This window comes from Oreochromis aureus, linkage group 1, assembly GCF_013358895.1.
Source record: "Oreochromis aureus strain Israel breed Guangdong linkage group 1, ZZ_aureus, whole genome shotgun sequence".
NCBI classification, from domain to species: Eukaryota; Metazoa; Chordata; class Actinopteri; order Cichliformes; family Cichlidae; genus Oreochromis; species Oreochromis aureus.
Window position 1 is genome coordinate 25,379,063 of NC_052942.1, and position 19,243 is coordinate 25,398,305.

The following is a 19,243-nucleotide window of genomic DNA, read 5'->3' on the forward strand; positions in this document are numbered from 1 at the left end:
ATTAGTTTTTTGATTAATTTATTAAATCATCAACAAAATCAAAACATGCACTATTGCACCATTGTCAGTTCCATTAAAACAGATATTCAGGCTTTCTCCTGATCAAGAGTCTGAATGGAAGAGTCATAACACTCCTTTTCTAAAACTGTGATATCAATTCTTTGTGTCTTATTAAAGTTTGACCGTTACTGGGCAGTCTTTAGTCTCTTTAAGTCTTTAAGTATCAGATGGCGTCACAAATTATTGGAAACTAGTGTTATGGATTTTTTTTTAAAGAAATCTAAATATAATACAAGTTTTTAATACTGCAAATGAGGACAAAATTGGGGTTCTAGGTTCCCATAAACCAACAAGCCTTATTTGAAGCTGCAAAAAAATTGTTTAATCAGATTTATACAGAAGCCTTAAAGGTAACTTTACACGTTTTGAAGGTAGCTGATCTGTTATTACACTGTACAAAAATCCACATGTGCAACAAGAAAAGGTCATCATTATTCTTACTAAGTCTAAAGAAGTCTACATACAAAATAGTTGATAAAATGCTTAAAAGCAAAATTGTAAGCCTTGGAATTCCACTGTATAAGGAATGCAGAGTAGCTTTATTAAAACAATTCAAACACTGTCATTAATCGTCACCTTCTTAAGATGAATATTATCTGATTAAATAAACATTAACAACAATTAATAATTGCTAAATACTGCATCACAGCCCTTTTAGCAAATTACAACGCAGATGCATCATGGGTAAATATCTGCATTAGAATTTCCTCTGGATTTATGAAGTCACTTAGATATACGTGGGGTGGAGAGCATGGAGTTCCGTGCTTTATTTTAATTATTGTTTGGGGCCATTAGTTTGAGCTTTGATCCCCACTTGTTCCTCCCTCTCAGCCTGTCTGTCCAACCTGGGGCTGAGGCCCCTTTGTGCTGAAGATGCCAGGCGAGAAACTCCATTAACTGTTAGTGCTCCACTGTCTATCGGGCAGATATAGTCCGCAGATTCATCAGGCTTCCTCTTTCTGAGGTGACTGAATTGCGTGAAGCCCAGCTTCTTCGGCTAAAAACACACAAAAAGGCCAATGTATTAACAAATAATGTTGATGACAGGCTGCAACAGCAACAAAGTAGCCTATTTCACTGATTTAAATAGTGATCTTACCTTTACTTTTGCGGTCGTAGTGAGGGGCACATGGCCCGTAGCATTGCCATATTCTCGTTTCTCCTGCATGGCCTGAAGCCCAACCAGAGCAGAAAATGCAGTTGCGAGATGACGACGGAGTAAAGTCTTTTGCGGAGGAATATTTAAAAGCAGGGCCAAAGTCTCTGAGCTGAAGCGAGGCTCCAGAATCTATGTTTGCCAAAGATAAAGGCAACATAATTAACTCTCTGCTCACATCTAATATAAACACATACAATTGGTATGATCACAAAGAAAAGAATCACGCTTCTAGACAAGCTCAAATTTTACATGACTTACAATCAGTCCACCGTGAACACCGCTGCCCCGTAGATTAGGAGCGTACTCAGCTAGGTCAACTGCTCTCAGCCACTCCATCACACAATGGTTAGACCACTGCACTACTTCTGAAGGAGGAGGATGTTTCTAAAAGCAAAATTAAACAAGAAAATTAAAAAAAAAAAAAAAACACCTTTTATTATACATGTACGTGTGTATAACCTATTCTAAGCACATTAAAGAAATACATAAACAAATAGTTTTGAAGGCTTTTGAAAGCAGATATAAAATTAGATGCTCTATCTTGACAAATATTTGACAAATATTTGTCGCCATCTTGTGGGCAAGGAATGCGATTACATCAGCCAGAGCATCACCTCCTAAATGTCTATAAAAGCTTGTTATATCTGAGCTTCAGCTGTTAAGATTTCTAATTTATTTTGCAAAGAATATTGGATAACATGAGTAGAGTAATTGTTACATAAATTCGGGTGACAAAGGAAAGTCAAAAAAATCCCCAACATAATAGGTTGATTCTACAGTGCTCTGTTTGAGGGACACAGCTTTCAAAAGTCCTACCTCCTCCACTGGCCTACGTCGAAGACAGTTTGGGTTGAATTTATTGGCATGAAGCACATGAATTGCGCACTTAATACTAAGATGGTGCAGTTGGCTGGTAACCTTTAGAGTCAAGAGATCATTCTGTGCGAACAGGGAAAAAAAATGCAAAAAAGAAATATCAGCATGAGCACAGTAGAAAATCTGTCAATTCATTATAATGCACTTTTTAGCGTTTTAAGTTATATTTTAAAGCCAGATGAATGCATTTGCAGGCCACATCTTTAACAAAAAATCTAATGCAATATGTGGAAGATTAATCCTTACCACTGTGAGATATTGTATCATCCGACCATCTATTCGAGCTTCATGGAACTGGTCTTTATACTGTGGCAATCCAATATCATCCAGCCAGCCTGAATTGGTGTGTAAAATTAAAAAATGAATCCATCAACTTCATTCATTCGCTTTAATGTTTCTTCACGTTTAAAGCATGTCCACTGGAACTGCTTAGCTAGAAGACATTTCATAGTTTAGAGGGAAATTTAAAATGGCATTTTTGTTTTCTTTGGTTTAATGTTCTTGTTGGTAGTTGTAGATCTGATTTACATGTGAACACATAAGCCTGAGAATTTGAAATATAATAGGCTTACGGGTGACCCAGATGTGGTCCAGCTCTGAGGACTTCTCTATAACTTTAGTAGTGAATGCCCGCAGAGCGAGCTGCAACTTCTTCCTGTGCAGTGGATTCTTCATACCCATCTCCTGAGGTTACAAAGAACAGTTTGTCTTATCACACAAATACAGAGGTATTTTCATTTTCTCTACACAATTCTGATGAAGTCTAATATTTAGACATAAAAATGAATTTTAATTTATGATATGGAGTGTAATTGATTTCAAAATTTGAGATATTTTTTTTATGTAAAAAGCTTGTAAGGGGTTTATATTCTGACCTTCTCAAAATCCTGAGGTGTGGCAGACAGAAGTGTTTGTCCATTTTCAACCCACTGTCTGGAGAGACTAACGTACTGGCCCAATCCATAGTCCTCTAGCCAGCCACACACCTGCTCCTTGGTCCACTGACTGAATGGAATATTCATATCACTGATAGGAAAGAAGTTAAAAAAATTAACGTTAAAAATTGTTATTTTATTAGGAGAATTTGTTTTTATTGCCATATTTTCAAATATTTATGGTAATTTTATTAAACAACCAATTAGCCAATAGTCGTGTTTCATTGTAGCCATTTGGGAAATGGTGATGAAGAGGATGTGGCATGAAAACCACAGCAGAATAGTTTAAAAGAGCAAATTACAAGGGTCAATTCAGAGATACATAACCCTTAAAATACTGTATTACAAGATCAGATAGCGTTTTACCGTGCTGAGTCAAATGATTCAGGGGTTCGGGTCAGTCTGGGACCAGCAGTCGCACGCAGTCCCCCTCTTCTAAATTGCCCAGAATCTGGATCTGTAGCGGGAAGGCCTCCAGACTGTGTTCTTCGAAGTCTGTGTAGAGAAGAGAAAATTATCTGACTAGAAACACTGCCAGTTATTAATTCTCAAAGTAATTTTTAAAAAATATACAGTTATGTTGAAAAGAAAGCTTTCAAGGTACTATGCACCTACACCTCAACTGCTTCCATAGAAACTAAGAGGGCCAGTGACAGCCAGATGCTGTTTATCAAATGGACTTGACTAGCTGATCATCAACAAGTGTGAAAAGGGAAAAGTTTAGGTAGTTTGCTGGTCTGCAGCAGTCAAGTGCATTGAACACAAAATCTTCCCAGGAGTAGATGACCCAGCAATGGCAGTCAGACAATGCAATGTTACAGTCCTCCGTTCATACTATTCATATCAAAATTGTTAGAAGCAAGTGTCTTCTTTATAAAAAGAACATGGAAACCAGCTTAGGTTTGCAAAGTTTCATCTCAACAAACCACAAGAGCCATGTTCTTTGGACAGACCCAAACAAAGTGGAGATGTTTGGTCAATGTGAAAGCCAAATACAGCATATCAGCACAAACAGCTCATAGCAACTGTCAAGCACGGCAGTGGAGGGATAATTATTTTACCTTTGTAACCACAAGACCTGAGGAACTTGCATTTATTGAACTCCTCTGTACCGTAGGTATTCTACTGACAAATGTAATGTCATCTCTCTGAGAGCTAAAGCTAAACCAAAAGTGAGTCATGCAACAGGACAATGACCAAACCACAGCAGCAAATTTCCAACAAAATGGCTGGAAAAAGAACAATAAATCAAGTTGCTGCAGTGGCCCAGCCAAAGTGCAGACCTTAACCTGACTAAAATACTGTGGTAAGACCTTTAGAGAGCTGTACCCACAAGACTCAATGAACTAAAGCAACATTGTAAAGAAGAGTGTGCCAAAATTCCTCAACAACAATGTGAAGTTATTGTTTCTTGTTTCAAATAATATACTAAATCACAGGGTGTACTTAGTTTCACAGGACTGCGAGAGTTTGATCAATCTTTTTTATGTGACTGGAAACAGTTATCATGTATATCCAAAAAAGAAAACAGAATAGCAAACAGAATATATTGTAAATTTAATTTACTTAATTTATCAATTCAGTGACATCTTTTTCCAGTAACAGCTAAAAAATTCTAAGTCTAAAAGTAAAGAAATAAGGCAGGGTGCATACGAGTATTTTTTATAAATATATATACATTTAAACCATCAAGTCATACATCATATAAACCATTGGGCACATGCCATGTTCACGTAATTTAATGTGTTAATATATCAATCAATCAATCAATCAATCATAAATGTCCAAATCAATCAAACTTTTTTTGCATTTCTTAGTTGTTGTTTTTTTTTCCGGCTATCTGGCAGTCATTTAGGTTAATGCACTGTGTATTTGATGTATTTATGTATGCTCCCAAACTCACTTTCCCCAGAGTCTCTTGAAGCTCCTGTTATTCTTCATGTATTCTGGTGAGCCCACAGCTCGCTGGCCAGAATGAACAGGGGAAGTGTCACTTGAGGTGCTGTCATCACCTTTCTCTGACTTTCCTTTGGGAGGATACAAAAACCACAGTAAATGTTATGTAAATTACAAAGTAAAAATATGATCCAAAGTGTCTTCTACATGGCCAGTTAAACCATAAAAAAATTAAAGATGCATTTGAAAATTTGAGTTTATTATGATAATATAAGCAGACAAAGCTCCACTGTAGTCCTGCCAAATAAATCACATTTGATTGATTGCCTCTATGGATGATTAAGCTGTTTCCTGTAATTTTGGCACGGTCGACGTTGAACTCCTGATGATGATGATGGTGGTGACTGAGTAAAAACCCATAAAAAGCTTTTTGTTTTTTTCCTACATTTTCATACCAAAGAGGACATTAAGAGCAGAGTGGTGCATGCAGGGTGGCCTGCTGCTACACAGTGCTCTATTCAGTAGAGAGACTCAGGATACAGACCATTGAGTTCAGCAAATAATTCATCAGTTAATGCCCCATGAAAAAGAAAGGGATTAGAGGCTAAATTTTACAAGGTCTGATCTTTATGGTAGAGGTAGAGGCTACAGACAGTCATCTCACTCCAGCAGACTGCAGCAAAGAGAAATCAGGGTGGGGCTCAAGTTAAAATTGGTCAGTCGTGCTGTGGACGGGTGGAGCTGGGATGAATGTGGTCAATCAGAGCAAGAGAGAGGGTGTGCTCAGTATGAAAGTCTATACCATGATCCATCTGCTCTGTCAGGAGGCTCTGCAATTAGCTATGATCAAAAGTAGCCTGGTCGACATATAGTGGTTTCCTCCAAATATGAATACCGCCTTTACTCATGGGAATTACAAGGCTATTGCCTTTTTCATAGAAATGGAGAACGGATTCTGCAGTACACCAAGGTTCATTACAGAACACCAGCCATTATATAATAAATAACCATAAACAGCAGTCAGGAAAACTTGATTTAATATGCTGGGATTTACTTTGGCTTGAGTCTCCGTCTTCACTCCCAGCTGGAGACCTTTGACTCTGTATTTCACTGCCGCTGTCTCCGATCCCATTTTGTTCTGACAGAGAGGAATTCACAGGCAGCGTGTGACTTCTCATTTCACTTGGGCCAGTCTGGATGAACAGAGTAGATACAAACAGAAAGGAAAGTGACTTTTCTAAATCATAAAAGAGTTACAAATCTGTAAATATAGAGTAAATATAAATATAAATACATCTGTAAATGTATAATTAATTGTGATTCTCTTATGAGTTCATCAGAAACAGTGTAGCAGATCTTAAACTACAAAAGAACTAAGCAGAGAAGCATTGTGAGCTAAAACATTGTTCATATGAATTGTATCACATTTTAAGAAATATACCTTTTGCGCAGTTCCATTTGTTATGTCATTCATGCTGCTTGATAAAGTCTGTTCTTCTGATCTGTGAAGACAATCACAATCGATAAATTCGATCCTCCTAAGAAATATTGGAATGATCCTTTAATGAAAAGCGGCTGCACTACCTGGAATCGCTGTCTTTCTGGACTGATGAAATCGATGTCTGCTGGGATGCAGAACTGTTTGTCGAAGCCTGCGGTTAATAAACATTTTAATATACAATTAAAATAATTAGGCTGTGCTTATATTGAAATATTTAAGGAACTAATCGATCAGCTCTTTTGAGACCAGCAGATTAATTTATTTTTTTGCACCCACTTCAGACTTCACATCCTCCGATTTGGCACTCGAGGTGTCACCATTCTTCATCAGACCCTGCTCTTCTTCCTCACTGCTGCTTGACAGGCTCCTGCCATTCGACAATGTGTGGACAGCAGATGGTGCTACAGTAACAAAGAGAAGGATTTTGTATTCCACTCAAGCAGTAGAATCCATTTCTCTTTAAAAAAATAACACATGATGGGCTTCATCACACTGAAACGTCATAATATAAGCACTGCAAGGGAATGATAAAGCACTGAGTAAGCTGATTACCTTGCCTTGTGTTACTAGAGACCTCTCTGAACTGTCTGCACTGGTTCAGGAGAAGAGTGAGCTCTTCAATACGTCGGTCCTGCAGAAAACAAGGTAACAAGTGTCCAAGGTCCATAAAACACGATTAAGATGTTTATTTAAGGTTAGCAAACACCCATATGGGCTACCTGCTTCATTCAGTTACTGACCTATATACTACACAAATGTTTCTCCTCCACCATATGGCCTTTAGATCAAAGTAATGGATAGGGATTGTGGTAACCAGCTGCACGGAGTGTGTGTTTTTTGAAGTGGTGCCCATGCCCGGTTTTGCTATGGTTCTCTTAATGTAGCTCACTCCAAAATTAGGCCTGGCAGAATGAGGCCTGCTTAAGTGTGGCTTTTCCTGAAATGGCCTGCCTTAGGGTGTGTGTACGTGTGTGTCTTCGCTGGTGTGCCACATGTAAGTCAATGTCTGTGGGTCTTTAAAGTCGAAAATACACTCGGAGGGAGAATACAAAAGCCCCTCTGTGCTATAAATGGTTGAAGGGGTGTTGCCTCTTCAAATGGCACAGCCCACAAACTGTTACAGTATAAGCTTCGAAGAAGCTGTGATGCTAGCATATCCATATACACTGAAAAAACGGGATTGGCCAGCTCTTGGATTTATGTAAGCAACTTGCGTGTATTTAACATAAGTGCCTCATGCTTTAAAGTTAAGTGTAACTATATAGTGTAGAAACTACATGATATGCAGAGAGGCTAGATTAAATTGTTCATATCATGTTCGAGTGAAGTAAGTCAATAACTTTCAGTCTAGTACGCTTTGGATCGTGGTTTCAGAAAGGCATCCATCTCAGTCAAATCGAGCAAATTGGGTGGTTGTTACATTAAAAACTTGTAATTTAAACACAATAATATCATGTTTCTATAAACGTAATTAAATCATGAAGGATCTGTATGAAATCCAACAACTTGTTCTTGTTGAGATGACATGATACAATCTAGTAAGAGTGGTTAGTTGCTGAACTCATGAAATTCACAAGATCGCACGAGATGTCAAACTGCAGGAAAATCACTGGAGTTATAAGAGGCAGACAATTACACACACACCACGTGTATGCTATTGCTATTTATTGTGGTTTAACCTGTCAAGGACAAAAACGTACAAAAAAATTCTGCATCAAGCCTTGAAATCATAGCTTTCCTACTTTTGTTAAGTCTGGATTGTTGGCATGGTGGTTAGTGCTGTTGCTTCACAGTAAGAAGATCCTGGGTTCAAATCCACAGTCTGGCTAGTTTGCACTGGTTTCTCTCTGGGTATTCTGGTTTCTTCCCACAGTTAAAAGTCATGCAGTTGTTAGAGTTAGGTTAATTGGTGATTCTAAATTACCTGTCAATGTAAGTGCAAATGGTTGTTTGTGATAGACTTATGAGTTGTCCAGGGTGTACCCTGCCTTGTAACCTATCACTTCAGGGTTATTTCCCAGCCCCCCTGCAACCAGGATAAAGGGGAGGATGGTAGTTGTTTAGATCCATTCAATTTTTATGGTAACCAGACTCTAGACTTTGTTGAACATTATATAATATGAAGAGAACATGTAGTATTTAAGTGACCAAGTAGTATTGGGGTAAAAGTTATTGAATAGTGTTGAACTAAAATGACAAAATTGTGAAGGATTAAACTATTCCAAGAGCTCAACTTACTTCATCTAAACATGTTTCAATCGCGTTTTATGAACACAAAATGCACAGGTTTATTGAATATGAAAAAGTTGTGTTGATTGAACTCAATTGTTTAAGTTTCTGCCAAAGCAAAACATTTGTGTGCAACCGATGTCCACTATTGAATCAAGTAAATCCAACATGGCCTTTTTTTCAGTGTACAGGCCAGTAGGACAGTAAACTGATGACAATGCAGATGGTAGCTTTTACTCTATAATCACAGCTGGGAAACGACAGGTTTACAGGTCACCGGTAACGTACCTTTTCATCATTGGCAGCTGCCAGTGATTTCATTCCACTCCTAAGCCTCTGCAGTTCTTGATCTATAAGGAGAAACCCCAACACTGATTATAAATCTGTATAGGCTTCTGCTCGTGTCATAAATTTTGATATGAATAGATCTTTTTAGTAGCATATAGTTATTTAGAAAACGAGGAAAGGTGCAAACACATAAATCAATGATTTATTCATCACGAGAGTTCTCCCAACCATTTATTTTTAAATTCATCGAAGCCTTTTTTAGCCATCAATCATAGTTTGAGTCTGTGACCACCTATTGTGAGAATATGATCAATACGGAGTTTTAGTGACATTCAGACTATCATTCATGTTTTTATTTCCCCTTGGATCATTTTACTGTATTGGTCTTTTAACAGGTTTCAGTCAGAAAGCATTAAATAGACTTCAGATTGTGCAAAATGCAGCAGCCACACCTCTTGCAAGCACCCAGAAAACTGAACATATTGCATAAGTCTTAATGACTCCACACTACTGCCCAGTATCGATTTTAAGATTTTACTTATTAGCTTTAAAGCCCTTCATGGCCTGACCCCAGAATCTATACTCAAATTGCTCTTCCCATGCCAACTGATGCGCAGCCTCAGACCCTCAGGCAGAACCTGTTTCCACCACACGCTCAAAGACAAAAAGCTATCAAGCCTGTCTTCTTCTAAATCACTGCTAAAGACTCATTTATAGCGTAAGGCTTTTTCATAAATTTTATCCCTTTCGGGTCCCGTTCAAGAAAGGAATCAAGTGTAAAAACTCTGCCAAATTAAAAACTGCAGAGCCACCCATTGTAGCACCCACTTGTGAATAATGGAGAAATAAAGTAGCTTCTTCTTAGTATAGAGTTTATTTTTTTGATAGTCATTGGTTAGCTGCATCTTATTCTTTCAACTTCTGTTTTTTTATGTTGCATTTGAAGTTATTTTTTACACTGGAATCACACTATTTCCTATTCTTATTTTGTTGCACATTAATAAGTAAATTGTTACTGATATACTTATTGTTGCTGTTGTTGTTATTATTAGTCACAGACACATCTGGGCACGCAAACACAGGCACCTTTGCTGCAGCATTTGCAATCATACGGACAAGACTGCTAGTAAGTGACCATGATTGTACCAAGCAAGTAGCCCAGAGAAGCATTTATCTATGACAGACAAAAATATTATTCCTTCAGGAATCGATAAAGACAACAAAGAAGTGAAAGGGAGGAGAGATGCATCAAGTTATTGAGGAAACAAGCTGATGATTGTCAAAATGCCCTTCAGAGCAGAAGGAAATGAAAGATAATGAAACAGAGAAGCATGTCTGGAGAAGGGAAATAAATGAGAGATCAAAAGTAGACATGGCCAGTGGGTTTAGAACAATTTTCATTATGTACTGCTCAGGCTTACATTTGGTGTTTAGTCTCTTCCTGTACAACTCCTCTGAGAGAGAGAGAGACAGAAACTCATAAGACAGTTTACTTAGGGCTGCGACTGGCTTTTTCCATAGTTGTTACTTTAACTGAAAGTTAATGAATGCAAACAAGAGTCATTAACTGTGTCACCTATCAAGTTGGGTAACTTTGAGCGAGAGGCTGGTGTTGGCAGGTTGACTGAGGGCTTGAGGCTGGCAGCTTTGCTTACCTCTCTCTGCGCTCTCTGTGGTTAAAGAGGGTCTGGCCAGCAGCTGAGAGTGCAAGCTCTCAATCTCAGCGTTCTTACTGTGCAGGAGCTGCTGAAGGCTGCTGATCTCTGCCTGTGGGTAACACACAGTGAGAAATAAATGCCAGTAAGCGGGAGATGATGTGTACTGTATGTGCTATTTAAAGATTAACACCTAAAAACATTTCCACATTCATAAAAATAAGATGTATGTATGCATTTCAAGTTTAAGTGTCAGCACATGTCCTCGAGTGAAGCCCAAAACTTTTTTCCACCATTGCTTATATATGAAAACCCACAAGAAGGCACATAAATATCACTTCTCTGATGTTTAGAGTACCAAATGTTAGGTCATTGCTATCTGGAGTTTATAGGTTGTTTTGAAGCAAGTTACAGAAGGAACACACAGATGGCAATGAAATTAACTCAAGCTGATCTGTTTGCCTGTGTTTTCTATCAGCATGCGTGTGGAAGCAAATGAGCAGTGGAAAATAAACTTCATATCTCAAATACTAATCAGGACATTTGGCCCTGATGCTAGTAACCAAAGATTCCACCTGAGAACTGCAAGGAAAAATGTTTCTAGAAAATGTTGCATTTATTCATTATGGAATTCGCCAGGTTGCAATATGTTTTTGAATAACAGAGTATTCCAACTTATAATAATTATTGTCAGCCTCCCTTGAGAAATAAATACCCTAAAGCCAGTCGAGGTGTAACTATACAGTTTGCCAATTACCATTTACAGCAGCTTGTCTGTTGTGAACAAATAGATCTATAAGGGAATTAGCAGACGTGCCCTTTGAAACCAGATTTGCAAGGAGAGCAAACAAGTTGACACCATAACAAGGCATATTTAGCATTTAGTTGTGTATAGTTATTGTACCACAAACATAGCAAAAGAAAAACACTGGGAGAGATGTAAAAATAATGGGAGTGTTAGAGATTTTATCATAATAGAGGACAAATGGTGAGAGCAAGTAAAAATGGGAAAAGTCTAAAAGTTAATATCATTAAATAACTCCAAATTAGAACAGTAATGATTAAATAGCTATTATTAGGTCTATTTCTATCATGCTTTAACTTAGAAAGTAAAATAGCTTGCAGAGTTCCCAAATAAACATAGGTGTCTGAGAATGGGAGAACATGTGCAAAAGCAAATGACTCACTTAACTGGCAGGAACATCAGATTGGACAGCTTTTAGGAAAGCTGAGTGGACAGTTAGTGGTGGAATTTGGGCAGTGATGGTGTAGTGCAACGTCCACACAGCACATAAACCTGAACTTTCTTTTACCTTTGTTGCTTTGAGTTTCTTCTCGTACTGCAACTTCTGATCCTCCAGGTGTTCGACTTTGTCCTTGAGAATCCTGAGTTCCTTAAGTAAGCCCTGTAACAGAAAGAAAAAATGTTTTCTTTTACTTTTTAAAAATGATTTATTTATTTGTTTGTTTTTTTGTTTTTTCACACAAGACCAAGCACACTAAATGCAGCTCTTAACCGTTACAGGCACTTATTAGTTTTGCTGGTTTTTCTACAGCGACATAAATGCTGTTGAGGCTGTTTGGTGAGCGGTTGTTTCATTTGCATCTAAACCTAAGGATCCCACACACCAGAGTAAGACAACGCATGCTGTACGCAACAACAGAAGTCATGCAAGCAAGCTATGCCTACACTTTGTCCTCCACAGTAGTACTTTTGCTCTGCATCTGAACTACCCTCTTCCAGGGTAGTTGTGTTTCCGTCGGCCCCATTTGGAGCGCCCTCCAGTTTGTTCATTATCCCTGAGGTTTTGTCACAAGGCACCCCCAGGTTTGAATCCTGGCTTTCAGAAGACTCAGCGGGGCACTCCACAGGAAGTCTGCTGTCAGTTGGGATCTCCAGGGCCTTTTTCTCCTGGATCTTGCTATTGATTTCCTTCTGAAACTGATATATTTGCTCCTGCAGCTCACTAATGAAATTCACTACAGTCTGCCAGATGCAGTGGGAGAGAAAAAGATTGAGAGAAATGTTTAGAAAGAAAAGACGAAACATTGTGGGGCAGGTATCTGTCTGTCTGTTTGTGTGTAAATATATTAGTAGAAATTAACCTTTTCAACATTTTTTGATGTATTTCAGGTAGATATGGAGTTTTCAATAAATAACTGATTAAACCTTTGAAAAACGTACTTCATTGGTTGGTTTCCCAGTGTCAGTCTCTTTTCAAACGGGCATTGCTAAGCAGTTGTGTATGAACATGGGCAGCTATTTATGTTGATCATAACTATATCGCCATTTTCCAATTTATTTATTTTTTGTCATTTGCAATGATACATTTCAGTAGGGGTGAATAGGTTTGTGATTATTTCAGAGGTGATGCCTGTCAGTGTTCCTTCAGAAAGCAGCCAAGCAGCCAAGTTATGCTGGGACTGTGGACAGAGGAAGTCTCATTTGAGGTCCAGTACAGCGGATATGACAGATGATCCAGAGCGCCTTGATGGCTAAATTTAACTGTGAGCTTGCTGGCTCTACAGCAACGAGGCATGTGTAGAAGCATGAATATGTGTGGGCATGTTTGTGTAGTAGAGGCAGCACGTGGGAGACCATTAAAGTACATTTTTTTCTACTCTGTTTATTCTAAGCAGCTGGGAAAGTTGGACTTAAAAAAGCAAGTGAGAATTAAAAATGTAACTGTAAATTAGTTAAAAACTGCAATCTGCTAAAACACATAGTGCTTTACTGTGGGGGGTTTTTTCCTGCTTAACCTTTACAAAATTCAAAAGTCTTCAAATGATCTTTTTTTCAATATGGGGAGAATAACCTACTCAACCAGTAGACACCACTAAGAATAAAATTCTCTGGGTCGAAGCCTACACACACTCATATTTGGCCTGTCATCCACCATGCCTGAAGTCTTTTAACCTGAGGACACAAAGAGGCTTTGACCAGCAGTGTTTTGACAGTAACTACATACTATACAGTATCCTGTCTAGTAACAGTCCTGCTTTCCCTGCTTTCTCTTTCTAAAGTCGACACTGAATGCTCAGAGGTCTATTGGTAACCTAACACAGTAGCCTTAAGCAAATACAGGATTCAGTTGAGACTGACAAAAAAATTAAACTCCTTGAAGACTTTTTTTTTTCCTGTAGACTTTTCCCAGGAACAACAGAGCTGGGGTTTGGTTAAATGTTTCCCTTCATCTGTCCAGAATGTGTTTACGGTCTTCCATAAAATCAGCAGCAGGCTTCAAGGCTAGATCCATCAGAACACAAAGCAGATTTTTGTGTTTACCTCGTCATACCAGGAAGAGTTCAAATTTCCAGGGACTGAAGTGAAGTAGAAGCTGATGAAGATTTTAGATAATCTAATTTCTCCTGTCCCCACCATTTTCAGGGTGAAATGATTGATAGCCTACCAATTAAACTGAACAAGTGAATCAACTTTTGGTAGTGCTTAATATGGCTGCTTTTTGCTTTTGGATATATATTATCCAAGAGAAAATGACAAAGTGTTACATTGCTGACTTAAAAAAGTACATTTAATTGGAGTGTAAATATCTGGTGATAGGAATTGTGCTGTTTAATTTAGTGAGAAGCCATACCTCTGCTTTGTGTTGCCTTTCACCCCCATGGCCCTGTTTTCCTTCCATGTCTGCCAGCTTTAGTTTCAGGTAGGACACCTCCCCCATAAGACTCAGCTTCTGGTTCTCCAGCGACGCCCTATGCAGGAGTTCCTGCCATCAACAACATTCGGCAAGAGCATGAAGCAACACAAACAGACATACACAAATACATTATCCCCTTAATACTTACTGAACAAAGCCAACATTAAGCATGAGACACAGCGAACTACCAGCTCTGTAATGACAGTCCCTTCTGGTTTTAGAAGCTGTTTGAGAGGCTAAATATACACAACCCATGACCACTATTTATAATGCCCATTTCACAGCTCACTCAAAACACACAGCACTGGTGGAGAGAGTGAGAGAGAGAGAGAGGTGGCAAAAGCATGCCAAACATCCTTGAACAACATCAAAATAACTTAATATCTTCAACAGGTGCTTTTGTCCTGTAAACAGCTGCCTATCAAACCCAGTGCTAAGAGAGACTGCCACTAAATGGTTCTGCGACTGTCTGTGCTGAATGGCTGACAGGCTTGAGAGTCAAGCCAGACTATGCGGGCAGATGTATTACTAATTTGGTTGATGTCAAGCAGGTGCTAAATCACTTAAAGCCTAGAAATGATCATCGGAGGCAGGCAAACTGTACGTATGGATACATCCATTTAAAAGGCTGACTTTGGAAAGTATCTGAAATTCTTCCAGAGTGCACATGGAAAATATTAGAGCTTTGTCACCAGAAAGAGATTTACGGCTCAGGTCCAAAGCCTCATAATGACCATGTCTCCAAGAAACCATTCCCGGCTGCCCTTTGATACTCTCCACACTCGGGCAGCATGGCACAGACAAGTAGACATTGCAAATCAAATTCACAGCTAATCAGGTAGCTAAGAAACATTTCTGGCACTCTAGAAATTTGTCAGAACTGACTGAAACAGTAGAATGGAGCTTGCACTGCATTAAAAGAATAAGACATACTACCTGGTTCATTTTCCAGTGTCTGCATGAAGTAAAGGAAACCAAAGTGTATTTCTTTCATGGATGCTGTGGTATCAGTAAACTTTCATACGTCTATTCCATTCAGCGTTCTTTGCACTGTTTAACAAAGTCCTTGAAAGTATACACACTTGTACACTTGTAACTCTTAAAGGAGCACCACCTCATTTTCTTTTTTCTCCAGCCCATCTCTCCACCTTTTTTCAGCTGTTCCTCCTTCCTCATTTGTTCCTTTCTTCGTCCCTTTCACCCTCCCTCTGTTGTTTTCTCTCTCTCTCCCTCTCTCTCTCTCTCTCCCTCTCCTCTCCCTTTGTTTCTTTCTCTTTTAATGCCTGTTTGCAAGCAGTTCTGGTGGTTATAGATTAGGGGTGTGGCTACTCATGCTATGATCACCTGCCCAGCCAGACTAGTCTGGCCCTGCATGAACCAGACAGACATTCTGAGACGCTGTCCTGGAATGAGTCTGAGCGTCCTAAATATTTTGGTTGCTGGGGTAATCTGCAGCCAGATGCACTGGAATCTGAGCAAGGAATTTCTTTCCATGATGCTGAACTCATCCCAAATAACATTCTGAAGTTTATGAGAAAAAATAAATTAAACGATAGAGGGACAGTCTGAGGCCCTGTCCTAGTTAATTATATATGGGTAACAGTATTGAAATAATAGCTCATACCTTATTTTGTTCCAGCAATAAAAGTCAAGTATTTAGTACAAAGAAGGTTTTGACAAAAATGAGCATGATTTATAGTAAGTTGAATACCTGCTGTAACATTTCCTCTGTAGAGTTGAGTTTGTGCTGATGCTCCATCAAAGAACTCTGTAAATCGCTGATCTTCACCCCCTGCGCTTCCACCTGGTCTGTCAGCACACTCACCTGTGTGTTTTTGTGAAGGTGGATGGAAAGATATTAGACATGAGGATGTCTTTTCTAAGCAAAGGTTGGAGAATAAAATGGTTTTAACATCGCTTAGATGCAAACTTTATCACATAAATACAGCCTGGGCCTAGCATTCTTCAGGATTCAGATTTTCTCTTTTACTACAAAGTTTCTCACAGTGCACTATTTATTAATATCAGCTTTTCTCAGTTAATGACTGCTGCTCATTTTTGTTGACATTTCCACATCTGTGCCAGATCAAACTGTGTAAACATTTCCTTTCCAAAGAAATGAACTTTTTTTTGTGCCGGTTTAGGTGCTTGCCACACTTCAGTGACTCCAGCAATTTCAGCAGAAACCAGGTTAAATTTAAATCTGCAGAGAAACTATTAAGGCCACATAATAGCTAATCATATGCCAAAAAGCTGGCCCAACCAGCCAACTAGAACGGATTTTCCAAAGAAATGTTTCATGTGCGGGCTGAAGAAACAAACAGGGCATCTGACTTCTCTCACACACACAGCTACAGCACATGAAGGTGCTAGCCTCAACCTGTCTTAGACACACTTGCCGAGCAGTCTTGAGTGCGAAACACACCTACACATACTCTGACAAACAGATCACACAGAACAAGACATTCAAGTGTTGTAACGGCACCAAACCCACTTTGAAACTGTTACTTCACCCACAAGTTGAACAAAAACACAGTTACGCAACATTTGCAACACAATACTGAGACCTACCTTTGTCCTTTCACCTTCCTTCTCTCACCTCTCTTCTCTAACACTGCTATCTGATATGAGCGCTGATTAGATTTACTTCCTACTGAATGTGCAGTGTCATGTTCCAAATTTCTTTTCTTTTTCATACAGTGATTCAACTTTATTGTTACATATGTTGCCAGTGCAACAACCTTTTCATAGGTCATATACATTTTATAAACAGAACCCAGTGGAGATGTGTTCAAGATGCATGAAACAAGTGAAAAGCATCCAGAGAAATGTCTGTACCTGTAGAATTAGTGATTCTTTGTCTCCTTCCAGGCGGGACAAACGCTCCTGGTAAGACTCACTGTTAGCGTTTGAATGGAGGTTTACCTTCAGAATAGAGGGCAGCAGTTAGGCTCACTAGTTACACTGCTAATTGAGAGTAGCAGCACAATGGGTCAAATCTGTCTTGCAGACGCACACACACACATTTGTATTGTGTCTAATGTGTGTAATGTGTGCAAAGACTGTAAGAGGTTTAAAAGTTCTTATCGAGCATTAAAATTTGTGTAGAACATTTTTTTACCAGCTGATTACTGGGGGGAAGTGTTGGCTGACGTCTGAGTTCTGTTTAGTCAGGGATAATTCAGAACCTTTAGTGTACAAGGGCAGTAAAGAGCAAACAAATGACCTCGAATTTCTCAAAGATCAAGCCTTTCAGCAATACTCATAGGGACATTATATACTCCAGTTTAAAAGGTCTGGACAAATGAACTCAAGCAGTTTGTGATAATTTACATTTAAAAAAATGTATAGTCTTTCAAATAGTCCATGGATCATATTTTTTAAAAACTATTTTAGCAGTATAATATTTGAATATGCACAGCATACTTAAAATGTATTTACACACTTCTTTTTTCTTTACCCAAAAGGATAATATATCAAAATAATATGTTGCTTACAGTCTTCTTGCTTCCTTGCCTGATTAATTGTGTTAAGTTAAAACAATACAACCCTGACATTCAGGTCTTCCTCATATCATATGTGTTGGGACAGGAACAAATAATGGCATGATAATGATGTGAATGGTCTCCCTGTTGTTTAGATCTATACACAGCATTGAAACTTATCACCAGGTGTTAAAAGTCCATATATGTTCTTTAAAAAATAGCATTACTGAAGCTATCTGAAGCTTCAAATCAGCATTATAGTTGATACATTCAGAAAAGAGACTTTTTGAGGCTATCTTGGGAGTAACTGGAAGAAGGATAATTTCTTTTAACAATGTTCAAAAGTGAGCAGTCATTTCTAGTTTTTGAATCTTTGTGTTTTCATAGTTTTGATACAAATGTTATGTTATGTTGTTTTTTATGCAAAAACAAACTGAAAGTAACATTGCATTGTCACACAGTATTATGAACGTTAGTATTATCTATATAAACATTTTTAGATCATCAATTTTCCCCTTGCAGATTCTTAAAAAATACCAAACATATGATTAGCTTGTAGGATTGGCATGAAAAGGATTCCTTTAAGAATTCAGTAAGAATTACACCAAATGGGGGCAGTGACAAGTAACAACTTTAATGGAAGCAAGATGGTATGTGCTATTCAAAGACTCTATAGGTTAAAGAGTCAGGAAATGATCTCACCCTGTTTGTCCATTTATTATTCTCAAACAGTTTAACATATGACGCAGAAGTAAGCTCACTAGTCAACCTTGGTTTGCTTCACTGTTAATGATTCTGTAAAAGTGTTTTTTAGCTTCTTAAAAACACTTTTTGCAACCAACTTTTTTTTTAACGGAACATTGAAAAATTGGAAGCGTTTCTAACAGCCACACTTAAACTAAATGGAAAACGTTTTTCTAATCACATACCAGATAAAGACATTTGGTATTTTTAATGCTTCATAGTCATTGCCCCCTTTTCTGCTCCACAAGGGACCTGTGTGTTTAAGATGGCATGTGTTCTGCAGCACACCTCCTTAGTTCAAAAACTAAACACATCTTCCCTCAAATTATCTACCATGGCAACGGCAATTATACTGTAAAAGCAACAACACTGCAAGAAAATAAACAAACAAGACCCTGCAATTTTGGTTCAGTATGAAAGTAAGAAGAGTGGACATGCAAGTGGAAAACATCTTACCTTTCTGAGCCAGGCAAAATGTTTGTAGAAATCAATATCATACTCCATTCTGCAGGCCCATTACACTGCAGGTCTGACTTTTAATGTTAAAAACTGAAAGAATTCAGCCCCTGGTAGAAACCAGAACACAAAATCCATAGCGTTTTAAAAGAATGGCTCTTTACTGTGCTGCACTCTCTATCTCCTACTTTTATAGAGCCTCCACATTGCAGTTGCAGAGTGTGCAGAGAGGATCTAGGTCCGTGTGGTTTGGAGTCTGGGCTGCCTGAGACTTTTAGAGCTGAGCTGAATAAGTCAAAC

The 19,243-nt window shown here is 38.5% G+C and overlaps 1 protein-coding gene across 3 annotated transcripts; it reads right to left on the reverse strand.

Moving 5' to 3' along the window:
* Window positions 1–359: 359 nt before the first annotated feature.
* ppfibp2a (PPFIA binding protein 2a) lies at window positions 360–19,010 on the reverse strand. 3 transcript variants are annotated; one of them, XM_039611340.1, is made up of 22 exons: window positions 18,944–19,010; window positions 17,097–17,183; window positions 15,970–16,083; window positions 14,196–14,327; window positions 11,913–12,005; window positions 10,600–10,711; window positions 10,366–10,398; window positions 8,945–9,006; window positions 6,980–7,058; window positions 6,704–6,828; window positions 6,511–6,578; window positions 6,368–6,428; window positions 5,981–6,119; window positions 4,934–5,057; window positions 3,397–3,525; window positions 2,971–3,121; window positions 2,668–2,779; window positions 2,342–2,430; window positions 2,036–2,158; window positions 1,478–1,603; window positions 1,160–1,348; window positions 360–1,057 (listed from the first exon to the last, which is right to left on the reverse strand). In XM_039611340.1, exons 1-22 carry the CDS (start codon window positions 18,989–18,991, stop codon window positions 836–838), a joined length of 2,418 nt encoding a protein of 805 aa, XP_039467274.1. In that variant the 5' UTR covers window positions 18,992–19,010; the 3' UTR covers window positions 360–835. The 3 variants fall into 3 exon arrangements, with proteins under 3 accessions (XP_039467274.1, XP_031612801.1, XP_031612802.1); XM_031756941.2 differs by lacking the exons at window positions 15,970–16,083; window positions 17,097–17,183; window positions 18,944–19,010 and adding an exon at window positions 15,195–15,406; XM_031756942.2 differs by lacking the exons at window positions 15,970–16,083; window positions 17,097–17,183; window positions 18,944–19,010 and adding an exon at window positions 14,407–14,553.
* Window positions 19,011–19,243: the final 233 nt, after the last annotated feature.